Source organism: Hoplias malabaricus, chromosome 8 (assembly GCF_029633855.1).
Source record: "Hoplias malabaricus isolate fHopMal1 chromosome 8, fHopMal1.hap1, whole genome shotgun sequence".
NCBI lineage: Eukaryota > Metazoa > Chordata > Actinopteri > Characiformes > Erythrinidae > Hoplias > Hoplias malabaricus.
Genome location: NC_089807.1, coordinates 29,730,222 through 29,745,758, shown reverse-complemented (window position 1 = coordinate 29,745,758; position 15,537 = coordinate 29,730,222). Strand labels below are relative to the sequence as shown.

The 15,537-nt window shown below is 36.4% G+C and overlaps 1 protein-coding gene across 1 annotated transcript; it reads right to left on the bottom strand.

Moving 5' to 3' along the window:
- Positions 1-6,388: 6,388 nt before the first annotated feature.
- On the bottom strand, positions 6,389-14,788 carry rnaset2 (ribonuclease T2). The gene is made up of 10 exons (XM_066679058.1): positions 14,560-14,788; positions 11,261-11,332; positions 11,105-11,159; positions 10,914-10,963; positions 10,774-10,831; positions 10,352-10,416; positions 10,108-10,221; positions 9,688-9,733; positions 9,026-9,100; positions 6,389-7,810 (listed from the first exon to the last, which is right to left on the bottom strand). Exons 2-10 carry the CDS (start codon positions 11,326-11,328, stop codon positions 7,595-7,597), a joined length of 747 nt encoding a protein of 248 aa, XP_066535155.1. The 5' UTR covers positions 11,329-11,332; positions 14,560-14,788; the 3' UTR covers positions 6,389-7,594.
- Between the last annotated feature and the right edge of the window lie 749 nt (positions 14,789-15,537).

Below are 15,537 nucleotides of genomic sequence, written 5' to 3'. Positions count from 1 at the left end.
CTGGGGCAGGAAACAGGCAGGAGACAACGAGAAACGAGCTAGAGAAACAAAGACTACGATAACAATTGGGAAACAGTACGAGCAAGAGAACAAGACATGAACAAAACCTAACACAAACACAATTCACAATGAAACAAAATGACCGATAACAGGAAGTGAGGGAAGAGGGCTTAAATAAACGAACTTAACTAGACACACCTGACACAGATAACGAGGGACAATGACAAAAGAGGCGGAGGTAAGAGTGAAACGAGGGCGGAGCTAAGAATGACAACAAACAGACAGAGCCACATGGAAGAGGAAAACAAACCAGAAAGTGTCAAGATGTGACAAAACTGAGCAAGAGCTGTAGTATTGCCAACTTACATTGGAGCCAAGATTTTATCCCGATCGTTACCAAGCTTGATTTGATTTAAAATTTTATTATTATTAATCAATAATAAGCAATACATTTTTGTGTTTTTCTTTTTTCTACTGATGACCATTCATCCACACACCCATAGATGAATAGTTAAAGCTACAATCTGTAGGTTGAAACAGAACTCTACACTGTGTCAGCCTAATCTCTGGAATGTAATGCAGTTCTAGCCAGAACACTAAGGGGTAAACCCATTTTGTATATAGGGGTGGGGTGTCTTAATTCTTGTTGGGCAGAGGGAGAGGGCTATACCACTTGAAATGGAGGTTTTTCAGGGGCGCACTTCAAACAAAGGGCTATTGAATCACCGGCGAGATAATGGTCAAAATAAGCCACACATATCAGTATTTTCTCCTTTAATAAAAATATGATAACAATTGTATTGTCTTAGTTTAATATACTTTCAGTGCTTTATGTCCCCTGCCTTACCATTGGATTAAAAATTAGATGGGGAGGACCATTCAATCCACACAAACACAGAGAGGCCAACAATGCTCTCTTTTGGGCTCATTACATCAGATGGCTCTGTCATTGTTATAAAATTTCAAGGATATGACAAGCCACGATCTAACTAAGCTCTGGTGGTAGTCATCCAAAAGTAGTATTAATGCAGAGCAGTGGTCATAGCAGGTTTGTAACAGTATTTGTGAAGCCAACCACCCCAGCAGACAAAACATTATCTCTGATCTATCATTCTGGTATATGGGCATATATGACATTTTCCGCAAACTTGATTTAGCTATATTGTTTTGATGTATGCAAATGATGAGTGACATGATAAGTGGCAGAAGGAGCAGTAACGGTGAGCTGGCAAATAAGATAGGGCAGTGTATAGTTTTTCTCTGTGCTGTGTCAGTCGCTAGCATATAAGGGCTATCTTGTCAGACAGTTACATTGGAGCTTCCTTTCATATTGAGAGTAATCCATCAGACAGGAGAGTGTCAGGAGCCGTGCTGCTTAATTCAGTCTGTCTGCCGCAGTCTCTCTCTCTCTCTCCCTCGCCCCTTCTCCCGCCCAGAAAAGCTGGGACACCTCACATTCTCATTGACATTCTAAAACCTCTCCCTACTCACTTCCTCTCTTATCTCTCTGCCTGCACATACAGTCGAAGACGCAAACAGCATTAGAACCACTGCCAAACTATAATTGCACATCTTCAAATATGATCATTTTCATGTTTCGGCTCAGGATGAATCTCACCTAGCAATCTTCCAATATTTGCCGCTGCAATGAAGCAAGCATGGGTGAGTGGGCACAGAGGGTTTATAGAGAGATCTGACAGGGTGGTGGTCAGCCTGGATGTGATGAATTTGTGCCATTTTCTAGTTCAATGAAGGATTTGTTGGAAAAGCTAAAAAGCTTTGTCTCGTTGTCCGTAGTTTCATGGCAGAGGGATTAGCGGAGGTTAACTAGATTTTCAAGCAGCACAGGAAGAATTAAAGGGTTTCTAGGTTCTGTGATTACCAAAGCCAGGTCAAATAACGGAGGGAAAAATATAGAGCATTGCGACAGATGTTTACCACAAAGCCAGGTCACCGCTTCCTATTGTAATCATCTTCATAAACATTCATTATCCCTCAGCACCCTAGAGTTATTAGTGTCAATTTTGCTGTATTTTAAAAGAAATTATGTACATGCATCATTATTTAAAAACTTAATTATGTCCAAGAGCTTTGAATCTGTAGTGAATATCTGTGTGTCTTTGATGCATTGTCATTCATTAATTGTCTGTAACTGCTTATCCAGTTCAGGGTTGCGATGGGTCCCGAGCCTACCTGGAATCACTGGGCACAAGGAAGGAACACACCCTAGAGGGGGTACCAGTTCTTCAAAGGGTGACACACACTCGCATATTTGCTCACACACACACACACACACACCCCTGTGGACACTTTTGAGTTGCCAGTTCACCTACCAATGAGTGTTTATTTGTTTATTTTTTCGACTGTTGGAGGAAACCAGAGCACCCGGAGGAAACCCACGCTGACACAGGGAGAACACTGATGCATTGTCAGCATTATTTTATTAAATCAAAAACACCAACAATCAGCTATGTCCTCAATTTGAATTTGATCCAGAATCATCATTACGTTAATCACTATATATAATCAAACTCTTCCTTTGTTTTTTAAAGACATCTTCTCTCAGTGCTGCTTGTTTTTGGCAGTTAACATAACATGATTTTCAAGGCAGCCACAGTGCAAATGGGCAGACTGATTTCTTACTGCTTTAAGTGTACACTGACTAATGTCTGTATGCATGGCATATTACATAAATAAATAACAGATTATAAAATTAACATCTGTGACAAGACTATCTGATCACCAGTGAAGACATATTGCAGAAACAATTGTATGCAGTCATAGTCACAGCCAAACATAATTGCCTACCAACAAAGACACACAGACTGACTGACCTCTAATAAACTGAGGAGCCCCTGGTCGGCTTCAGGCTTTCAATAGTATTCGATCAAAGGGATGAAATCACTGTAAATGGGCAGCGACCCCATATTGACCCAAACCGGCTCCGATCCCACATGGCAGTCCCCACTGGGTCCACTCAAGGCTTGGAGATGACTCATGGCTGGCCTCCACTAGCCCACTCTTCATGGCCACAGATATAGAGCAGTATATCTTTAATCTCTACTCAGCTGTGAGTGAGAGGCAAGAAGAGATTTCAAAAGGCAGCCAGAGCAGCTTTCAGCCATGGCCATTATCTCCCCGCCCAGCTCTCATCAGCTCACATGGCATAAAAGCCAGTGGGCTGCATCTAGCTACCTCTGAATGGACAGAAGAAGAAGGCCAGCGATGACCCATTTCAGTTATGGATCACATGGCAGGCCTCTGGTCTTGAAGACTACAAGCCAGCATAAGTGCTAAGGTGGGGGAAAATAAATAAATGGGCCTTCAAAAATAGTCAGTGTTATGTAAACAAGTTATGGTAACAGCAGCTGTCATTTACAGTCAGCTGAATTGAAGCAAAGCCCTAGGCCCTGTCCACACACATATTTGCTTATTTTTAAAAACTGAAATTTTGTCTATTTTGGCCCCTCTTCACCATTTTTTTAAATTGTTGTTGTCACTGTTTTCATATGGACAAAAGAAAACGGATATTTTTGGAAATGCTGACGTCACACAGCTTTTGTGTTTCTGGCTGAAATTCAAATACCTCCTCACTCCCTCTATAGCGAAGTACAAAAGTCATTATACTTCAATGTACATGCAGCCCAGATTTCCAGTTCCCACATATGAATAAGTAAAAATGATGCTGTATTAAAATATATAATGCACTATTAAAATCTAGATTTAGTAATTGAATGACCTGCAAAGTGCACTATATAAGGACTATGGACTGATTTGGTATTAACAAATCATGCGTAGGGGTGTTTTGAAGCCTCTTTAAGAGGTTTTATGGCACCCTTGGACGGGCATGATACTGTAGCCGTTTTTGTATTCTCATACGGACAAATATTTGAGGACACCTGCTCATCCAGTGCCTCTGAAATGAAGTTATACAGTAATTTGTAAGACTACACTAATAAGATTTAAAATGGTTTATCTATTTATTAATGTTATTAATTAGGTTGTAAATGCATTATAAGTAATTAATAATAATTTACTACACATTAAATGTAACAGTAGTCTTATTTTAAAGCGGTACTGTTTAACTTGTCTGTAAGGTTTTTATTAATGGTTTGTATTACCACAGAAACTAATTTGTAATTTGAGTTGTTTAGTTTTGTAGCACTTTCAATATATGTATACTTTCATGCAGTTAGCCCTCTCCCAAATTTTGTGTCAGTTCCATTTTAAGTAATCAGAAACAGCAAAAACAATCAATATTAGTCATGGAGCAGGAATAAAGCAATCCTCATTTGTTTCATGCTTTTCAATGTTTGGAGGTCTCTCTCAGCCATTTCAGTGCTGAGCCCCTTTGTTTTGTGTTCACCTATAAATAGGAAATTTCCCTTATTTTCTGCTATGTTTAAAAAATGTTAGGGAAAAAAACTCCTGCCTTTTATTTTCAGTGATTGGCCACTTTCAATCTACATATTCAATCAACCTACAAAAATGTGTTTTTAGATTGTGGGAGGAAACTGGAACACCTGGAGGAAAACCAAGCAGACATAGGGAAAACACAACAAACTCCTCATAGACAGTGAACAAAACTCAAATCCCTTGAGACCCAAAGTGTGGCAGCAAAACGACATGCAAACCACCGTGCTGCTTGATACATTGCACATTCTACTATTTTATTGCCATCCTTCTTTGTCAGCTTATGTTAAAGCGTACTCCAGGATATTACATAATTGGCTTATAGTACAAAGTTTTAGAGACAGGGTCCCTTTAAAAATGTAATTTTTGTTTTGTTTTTAATATCAGGCAAAGCAACTTGTTCCTCACACATACAATATGTAGATTTCTCATGATGTAACTTAGGAGACAGTTCTGCCTTCTGGTTACCATGGCAGCCAAGGACTGATTTAACTTTAGGAAACTCTAGGACCATATAAAGAGAACGTATAGACTTCAGGGGATTATGCTCCACACTGTGCTCATATACACTGCCTGCTTTGCTGAGTACAAACAGCACGATGTCTGGAGTAATAAACTGTCTCTCTTCTGAGTGCTCAGTGGTTTGATGACACATGTCAAGGACACTGCAGTAAAAGAGCCCAGCAGTGAAGGCCAAACACTTTTGTGCTATTAAAGGCTGCTATCACTGATGTCACTGGTATGATCAGGAACATTCCTAGTAGCACAAGCAGTTTCTCATGGCCAAACGAGTAAGACCCAATGTATATATATATATTTATATGATGTAAATGATCTCCATAAGGGGGCACCACTCAGTCACAGTTAGGAACTGCTTCACATCAAAGACATTTTTTTGCCCTTATTTTATGTAACCATTAATAGTTAGTTTGTATTTTCTATATAGGCAGGGAATCATGAAAAAAATATTTTAAATAATTTATTTGCACATTTACTTTGGTGGTATTTTCCATGTCGATGACGATCATGTTTACAATATATTATTATTATTATTTTAAACAAAATAAAGAATATACCCTTTGCACATGCATACATATATATATATATATATATATATGAAACCTTAAAATTAAAATGGGGCCTCTGAACATTAAAATACCGTTTATATTACATTAAATTATGTATGATTACATAACCATAGACTGATTACTCTGATTACTATTATCTCTGCATTGGAATATTCACAAGCACGATGGAGTTAGAGATCTTAATTGTCCCACAGCTTTTTCATGTGGAGAATTTTCTTCCGAGGTATACTTATGATTATGTTGATGTATGCACCTAAATCAGTCATAATTCATTTTTACATTACCACTTTTTAACCTTTTCATTTCTTAAAAATGAAACAGGTTGTTAGTTACTGTACCGTGAATATGAATACCAGTGAATGAGCTCTGACCTGACTGGCTTCCTTGCACTGTTACCCACAAAAAAAAAAACACTTACCAACTGCCGTATGCCTAATTAGTTTTTGTGATGTCATGAAAACTGTAAACCAATGTTCAAACCACACCTATATTTGGAGCTTGGTGTGTTCTCCCCATATCAGATTCCCTTGCATGATCTGAAAAACATGTTGGTGGCTTGGCTGTGCAAAAGCGTCCATGTGAAAGGTTGAGGAACCGTATGAGTGTGTGGTGCCCTGGTACTGTCTAGGGTGTGTTCCTGCCTTGCACCCAATGATTCTTTGTAGGCACTGGACCCACTGAACAGGATGAAACGATTACAGAAAATGATTAAATGAATGATAGGGTTCATGTACTTCAACCTTGACCTGAAATCTCTGGGCACACTGCAGGAACACACTCTGAACAGGGCCATGTGTCTTCATTAAATTTTGTATTTCACACTTTAAAGGGATCACTTGTATGAAATTTCTTTATGAAATATTATATAATAAAAACATGAATTGGCTCATAGTTCATTTATTTAAACCCATTGCTTTTCAATAAGTTACATTTTACTTTTCCTCAGAAAAACAATAAAATGTACATTAGAAAGTTCATGTAGAAAAAAAACCCTGGATTAAGAGTCGTCAACATTCCCAGCAGAGTTTAACATTTCGGAACTAAGGTCCGACAAGTTCAGTGGCCAATGGTTTCTATAAGGTGACATTAATAATTGCCACTGGAGAGGTAGAGATTATTGCTGCATTTAATCGGTTTGGCAGTGCTGGCTGAATGTAAAGCCCACAGGTCTGCATTAACTGATTGATTGTACTGTAAAAAAGTCCTGTACTCATAGAAACAACACCAGAGAGTGTTGATAGAAACATCTTTCAGACAAGAAACATATGTATGGCTTTCTTTGAAATGGCTGACAGAGAAAACGCTGTATAAAATATTGAAAGCATTTCATTTATAGATGTTAAATTAAATTATTCTAAAATATCAAGATTGCACCTTAGACAAATAACAAATATTAGTCCAGAAACAGGAGAAGTCAACTTAACCATACACTTAATTTTGAATTTATGCCTTAGCTTCTCTCCCATTGGTTCCTAAAAATGCATCCTGCCTGATCACTGAGCAGATATTGGAAGGCCACTTGCTGACCTCTAGTGTTAAACGCTTGTATTCACACAACTACTCTACTTTGCCACCTAGTGGTCAGATACGTGAATGGAACTTCAAATAAGACATAAAAAGTGTAAAGAAAAGATAGTGAAATGTACATTTTGAAAATTAATATAATTTAAAAGCCTAACAATCAAATCAATATAATAATAAAAAGTCTTAAAAAGAGAGTTATGGCACCATTGCCAAATGAACCCTCTCTGGAGTCAATCATTTGAAATTAATGCTCTAATGACTTAGAATGTCATTGTTGTATGCATCATGTCTGCAGTGCAAGATGCATCATTTCATCATTTAAGATTTTTTTTTGCAAGTAATAACCTATAAAAATCATACAAAATATATGCCCCATGTAAACTGCAATATGTGTAAACTGTTACATTAAATTGATTGTTTCTAGAAAATACAATATATTTAGGAAAATCCTGTTCACTAAAAGACCAAGATCCATGTGCAAAGGCTGGAGAAGTACGAGATCAAACAGCTTTACAAAATTTCAAAACCATTGCATCACAGGAACATGAAGTGTTACAAATCACTAGGCCTTAAAAGAGGCCATTGTCTTTTGTCGTTGTTAATGGAGGATAGTAGACTGGCAAAGAGTGCTCACACACTGTGAAACCAGAGTGGCTGAGGCGGTCAAAAGGCAGAACTTCATTTTGACTGAGCTGAAGATTCTCATTTGCCTTCTCACAATCAGTCAGCTGGAACTGCTTATCAACACAGATTTCTATCTGGCCCACGGTCTGGAACTCTTCTCCCTTAAAAACACACAAAAAATATCAGTTTACCTTAATGATGTTAAGGCTAATTCACAACACCAGCTCAAACTCAGTTAAACTTAAGGGTTCAAGGTGAATGCTGTCTTCCAAACCCTCACACGGGGGGAAAAAGTAGCAAATGAGATTCCAGAGGCAAATCATTATCAGCAAAATGCAAACAAAATAATGTATCAAATAAATGCAAAGAGTAACAAAGTTGCCTTTTCTTTTAATAATTTTTTTTCTATTTTTGCATTCACAAATACAATTTTCTTTTAATTCTTCAAATTTCTTTGCAGATATTTATCATTTTATATAAAACATTTGACACAAAATTAACACTATACCTTTATACCAACTTTTTGTTAAGACTGTGTTGCAGGCTTGATTGGCAGGTATAAGTGTATAATCACAAATATATATCCACAAATGGAATAGAGCTGACCAGACAAAACTTGTCATTCTGCATTTCTGAATTTTACCTGCTTTCCCATTTTTTCTTTTACATCTGAAGCACACTACAAATCTGTCAGGTCCTGGATACCATATGTAAAGTGCACAAAACTGGCCTAGTAACAAGTACTCATGTTATGTTTGGTTTATACTTGGTACTGAGCATAGTACGTACTCATGTACATCTGATGCAGAGAATATACCTCATTTAATAGTTTTCTGATTATTCAAGCTGTGTTTGGCCGATTAAGTTTTTTACTCCACAGTGAGTCCTTAAAGTAGCTGAAAGCAGTTATAAACAGGAGTGTTTGGATACATTTTTTTTTTACCTAAGGCAGTTGTGTAATACAGTATTTTGACAGATGAGTCTCCTCAAGCATGACTTCCAGTAAAAGGTTGTAACAGTTTTGAAAAGTGACGAGAATAATAGTCATGTGGGTTTTAAAAAAATGTTCACAACCAAATTCAACATCAGTTAAGTTAATAATGCCTTTGCTTATCCAATTACCAGATTAGTTTAATTTCCAACGTTGTGTGAGCTACAAGCTAGCAATGGCAACCATTCACAATCTTAGGTATGCTGTAATACTAGTAGTAGAATTACAGTAATCCTTACTGGGCACATAGCAGCTTTTCTATAAAACCTTCCACTTTCAAAGCCTATGAAAAGTTTGAATATTTTTATGTTCGTCAATATTTTTTTTAATGTGTTCATGTAGTATGATTTTGGTGCCTGTTGTATATATTATGTGTAATTCGTACCTTTCCTGGAAGAACGCACTGAATTTTTGGTTGTACTCCATAAGAATTTAAGATGCTGTCTTCAAATTCTTGAAGCTTTAAAAAAAAAAAAAAAAAAAAAAAAAACACAACACATGATGTGTGACCACAGCTTGAAATTTCATGACTGATATACTGAACAACCAAGGGCTATGTATGATCACCTGACAAACAGGAACAATAAGTCACAATATCTTTGTACATTGTCAGCTATTCTGCTTTTGTTTTCATAATTCCTCAAACTGATGATCATACAAAGAACAATCTCGGAACATTGGGTAATTATCAAGTTAGTTCCTGTATGAGTATTTTTCCAAAGTAATCAAATTTTATCACGTAAAATCACCTTGGAGTTTTCACACTGAAGTTTTCTTATTTTATTACTGGAAAATTGGGCATCAACTGGTTCCTTAAAACGCACAGGATTCAGCTCATGCAACTGAACCACGGTGCTTAGAATGGCGTCAGTGCCTACTTTTTGCATTATTTAAAATGTGAATATCAACTGAGAACAGACCACACTACATTTCTTGTCAAAGTTCAGACTACAATATTTATAAGTTCTACTTGGTATTCATCTGCACCAAGAAACAGGACCATTGATATTATAATCACAGTGGGCAGGAGGAGCCTCTCTCTCTCACCTTGTAGTAGTTTTCAGAGGGTACGATTTGGCTCTTCTTCAGATGTCTAAAATAAGAAAAAATTGGTTTGATGACTTTAAGCCCAGCATAAACACTGACCTGGTTTCTGTTCAGCGTCTGGGCAATGACTTAATTGAAATGAAGATGTACGGCACAAAGCACTGCAAAATTTCCCTAGAATCACTTCCTAACCTTTTGTAGCAAATGCATGGGGTGAAACTGCTTATTAATATTCACTAAGTTTTTCTTAACAGTACTGTGTGCAATTCTGCAGATAATTACTACAGCTGAATGAAGTAATGGCACAAAGTCTGTACTGATAAATACTTACTGCTTAATTCAGACTGAGAGAAGGTAAACAAAGTTTCTTAAATTGTCATGAGAGCTCAATATTCTTAAGAACCAGAACTGTTCACTCACCCATGAAGGTCCAGCTTGTGGTAAAGCTCAAGAGCTTTGCTGAAGTATTTGTGCTGACTGTTTAAATCTTCGTCTTTAGCAGCACAAGTTCCATGCTTCAGCCATTCATGTTTCCTGAGTTTAAGAAAAAAAATGCTTAAATGTAAAAGTTGGGGTAGTTATAATATCTCACAATGATACCATTACAGAAGATTACATACGAGAAATGTGGTTAATATTAATCAAATGGGCTACAAGTTCATACCAAAATGTTGTAGATGCAGGTTTAAGAAGATCTGGCCAATAAGTTTTCATTTCAGGCATTAAGTCCTGAAAATCAGACAAAAGTACAACATGAAAATTTGAGAATTAAGTATTATCAGACTATGACAAATGTCATAAGGCAAAGCACAGATATTGAATATATGACAAGGATGAAATAAGAAAAAAATGGTCTAAAATATTATGCAAATCAAAGTAGACATACACCATTTGTAGTGCTCCTTTTCTTTAATAAATACAGGAGTCAAAAGTAACATTAATATGAATATTTATGGTATATAATTTTGATGGACTCTTTCTATTAAAAAAAGACAGTGACACAGATGAACAGCTAAGTTCTTCATGTCTCCAGTCACAGATGTATTTTACACCTGATCACAACCCACACACCCCTCATTTACATACCTCTATTAGACTTGCATTAAAGTGCCACGATGTGTTGCAGCCAGTCCCCACATCTGGCCTGTGACAAAAATACATTGTTCTTCTGAATAAGGTTTGGAACTCCAGCAGTTAACATGTATTTAAAAACTGAGGTTACTTACCAAAGTCCATGCAAGGTCCAGTAGCTAATATTTGAAGTACAGTGTTCCATCTATGAAATCAAAATATTTTCATGTTATTAATCTGTAAGATTATGTCATTTAGTACAATGTACGCAGACTACACTACGAGTGAAAATGTTTACATTTATATTTAATAAAGCTTTTGAAGTTTTAAACCTGTGGTTTCCTACCGTACAAAATGTCTTTGGCCAGTGGTGTGTCAAGATGAGTTTGGTCCAATTACGCCTGAAAGAAGCATAGTTCATTTATAATATAAATAGCATTTAGGTTCATGGGGTACAGCAGAATGACTGAAGATAGTTTCAAACAAATTTAATCCAGCTTACTGAGAATGCATCTGCTCTGAGATCACAACAAAAAATCCTAGAAACAGGAGGGTTCCAAGTAACTTCATTTTCCTACAAAATAAATAAATTAATTAATTAAAATTGGTTGAAAGGTTGAAAAAAGAATGACAGGTTTTCAAACAATACTTGCATTCCAACTTTAATCAGATAAATGTATTGTTATATGCTGCAGATACAAAAAAAACTTAATTAATTTTTATTTTTTTCCAGTAATTATTAAATAAATCAATGACTCAAATGTAAACAATGCCAGTGTGGTTTAATGTAAAAGGCTTCACTCACTGTGAACATATGTTCACTGTGGTGCAGATAGGAACCAGAGACTTGAAGAGATGACTGAAGAAATGTATTTTTGCATGAAAAGGAATGGATTATGTTATATATCCACGCCAGAGATTATTATGATCAAGGACACAAAACCTTGATTTTTGAATAAGAAGGTTGTAGAGATTGTTAACATCAGGTTCCTATCACCACCCCGTAAATTTATGCAAGTTTCTTTAAAAGGCTCTTTCACACAAAGCCCTTAGAGCAACAGTTCTTACATGTGGATCATTTATTTATTTACACATACCAATCTAGCTATGCTTTAAACAAAAGTTGTTTTATGTGTTCAAATCTAAGGACTTGTAAATAAAAACTATACAACCATTAAATAATTAACAATAAATTAAAACACACAAATGTTTCATATTTGCCTAATATTTGTTCAATAAAATAGTGGATACCTGTAATCTGTAAATTGTGTGTAAGGAATGTGATGTAGAACATTTTGTCAGCGTGTTAGTTAAGTTTTTGCAAAGGGACACTACATGTGGAGACAAAATCAAGTGCTTTGCTCTTTGGCAGTTGTAGTGGATAAGAAAGTACTTAGAGGTTTAAAATATGCACTGTCGCCAGGGAAGCAGATGTATATTTACTGGTAGCGGTGTAATGTAGGAGTTTCGCTTGTATGGTTGTCGAGGCAGAGCATAGGGTCCACATGGAACTGATTGCACTAAGCATGCATTAACTGTTACCAGGGAAGGTGACATGGATCTACAAGCAAGAGGTTGGATAAATGATAGGTCTGTAAAGTGAGCTTGAAGGGGGTGGTTCTGACAGACCACGTTTTTGAGAATTCCAGGTGTTGTAGGTTTAATTCAGCGAAACACCGGTGAAGGGAGGTGCCTATCTCATGACTCCAGTGAAAAGTTTCTGTACATAGTATTGTTAAAAGATCTGATTTTTGAAACATCTCAGACATTTCAGTTCATGAAGGGCAAGGCCACACACAAACGTTGAATGTATGTGACCTTCAGACAGCAGTGAGTGAGAAAAAGTCACCTCAGAATCTCAAAAGTATTCCTCAGAATCTGTTGTTGATTAAAACAGTTTGCTGTGGAATCGGGATAAATGTACAAATCCATGCGAAAATGTTTTCTTGGTGCAAGCTTTTCTCCAAAGGACAGTTTAAATGTGCAGTGGTCAGATGAGTCCATGTTTTAGAGAAGTACACAAATATAGTTGTTCATGCCAAAGACAAAAGGGACCATCCAGACTATTTTTTGTGAAAGGAACAAAAGCCAATGTCTGTCACTGCATTAGTGGTAATGGCATGGGTGACTTTCATATGTGAACATACCTTTAATGCTGAGGCATATACTGTGATTTAAGAGAATTACATCATTTATTCTAGGATTTTCATTGTTATTTCAGCAAGACAATCCCAGCCTCATTTTGCATGTGGTACAACAGCTTTGTTTCATAATCAGAGTGCAGGTGCTTTACTGGCCTGCCAGGAGTCCAGACCTGTCTTCAATGGTCAGTCAAGAAAAAGAGAATCCTTAAGCTGTAAGCGGTTGAATTTGCATGGTACTGTGGGAACTGTAGTGGTTTAGGACTACTGTTATGGTAAGTGTTGTCTTGTTTTTCTCCAACCCTCCCTTATCTTTCTAGTTTCCATTCCTCTCGCTGAAGCACGTAGAGAGTGACACATCTCTCCCCCCATCCCTTTTTGCACCCTAAGCTCTAAGGGCTTCCTGGAAGTGTGCACTTTGATGATGCTGATTGGTGAGCAAAAGGAACATGAGGGTTCATGTGTTCAAGGGGTTGGAGCATTAAGAGCAGATTGGGACACTTGTGTCTTTAGGTGTTTACAACACAATGACTTAAAAACTGAAACTGGGCTTAGCTTTACAGTGTTTTGTTAAATGCTTAAACATAAATGTTTAAAGTGGATGAGAGGATTTTTAATAGTGTCTTATGAATATTTGAAGACTGTGGCCCACAGGTTTTTAAACTTTCTGCTCTTTTACAAAACAAAAACATCTCATCTCTCCTTATAATCCTCACTGGACACACCAGTTAACCACAGCTTTTCTGTAAACGTTTACATACAATATTCAGATTATTAAAGTCAAAGATGGCAACCAGATACCAAGTTATGCAGTAAATGTATTAAAATACTATAAAACAGGGAACCATTTATTGATAAGTTTGTTTCCAGCAATGTCCTGTATTTTTTAAATCAAATATATATTACTCCTGTTTAATAAAATAAAGGAAACTTTAATTAAATTAATAACATTAAATTAAATCTTTTAATATGAAATGAATTGTCTGAGGTTTACTCTGTTTCCTCTCTAACTTTTCTCACATACTCTTAATAAAACTGAAAATTAACAAGCATTTTTCAAATACCTTATCAACTCATGAAATCGGGGAGGATTTGACAAAGACAGTGTGTGTGTGTGTGTATAAACACATTGAAATGCTAACGTTATTTAACACACCACAGGCTGTATTACATCAGGGGGACTGTGTAACTTTCTAGTCAGATTAAATTCAAAACAAACCTAGCTAATTGTTTACCCCCCTCTGTTGTAAACTGTACCAAACCGTGAGGTTAAACCTCTACACAGTACAAACATTTTTGAAGTGTGGTGAAATCATCAACATTTGTATATATTTACAAAAAAAGTGAGTGCGTATTTTTACGTTAAAATAAAGGTTTAAATTAGTTAACAAGCCACAGGTTGAATATTAGGTAATTATTTTTTTCATTGTTTACGAAAATTGAGTTTATATTTAAGCATCAGATACACAGTTGGAGTTTCTCAAGGTATAAGCTGTAGGAATTACTGAGTAAATTGAGAGAAACTGTAGCTAATGCTAATGAGTGAGTGCTAATGAGCTAATGATAAGTGCAATTAGTTAGTACGTACAGGATTTCAGATTAAACATTTTAGCTCAATCAGAGTGAAAATATCAGAAGAAGCGAATATGGTTTAACTCACCTGGGTGTCTCTGTTCAAATGAACACACGGTTGTTCATAAACTCGTCGCACTGTTTTAAAGTCAAACTTTTTGACCACTGAAAATATGGCAATAACTACAGGAAAAAGTCGAGGAAACTCCTCAGTTCCTTAAACCTCAAAGAGCTCTGTAATGTTCGCTCTCAACCCTGAAGTAAACTTCCGACTGAACATGTTTACGTTGAGCTTCGCTCTTTACACTGAGTCTGCGCGCGACACTGATCACGTGAACGAACACCGCTGTCTTTGTCACGTGAGATTTTTTTTTTTATACTACCCATCTTTATGGTTTATATGCCAATATATCTACTGCCCATCGCTCTATGTCCAATTCGTATTATTCCGAATAATTCAGTGCTGCTTCTTCTGGGAGTGGGCCAGACATACATTTTTGCCTCAATCTAAAGCAACTTTGTGGATTAAAGATGAAAGAAATAAAACAAAGTTGTCAATGTACAAATACAGCCATGTTGGGAATTAATGCTTTTTTTCAGAGCTAGATAAACTAAATACCAAAAAGGTAGTTATTTTTCAAATGCATGATCCCAAAAAATGTAAGAATTTATTAAAGCCTTCTCTAGTCATCAATTAAAACCCTTAAAAAAACATAAATTGGTCTAGCTTTAACTTTACACTTTTACTTTCATTCAGTCTGTGTGGACCTATATTAATGCCCACATTCACTTGAAGAGATTTTAGGTTGAAGAGATTTGTCCCTTAGGTTTATGGTATTGACAACTTAGGACACTCTGTATGCTTTCTATATTAAAAACATCACATGGATATTTTAATATACCAAATACCAAATGGAGTATTAATATATAATGATAATAATAATTATAATATTCATTCATTCATTGTCTGTAACCATTTTTCCAGTTCAGGGTCGAGGTTTGTCCAAAGCTTACCCGGAATCACTGGGTGCAAGGCAGGAACACACCCTGGAGGGGATGCCAATCC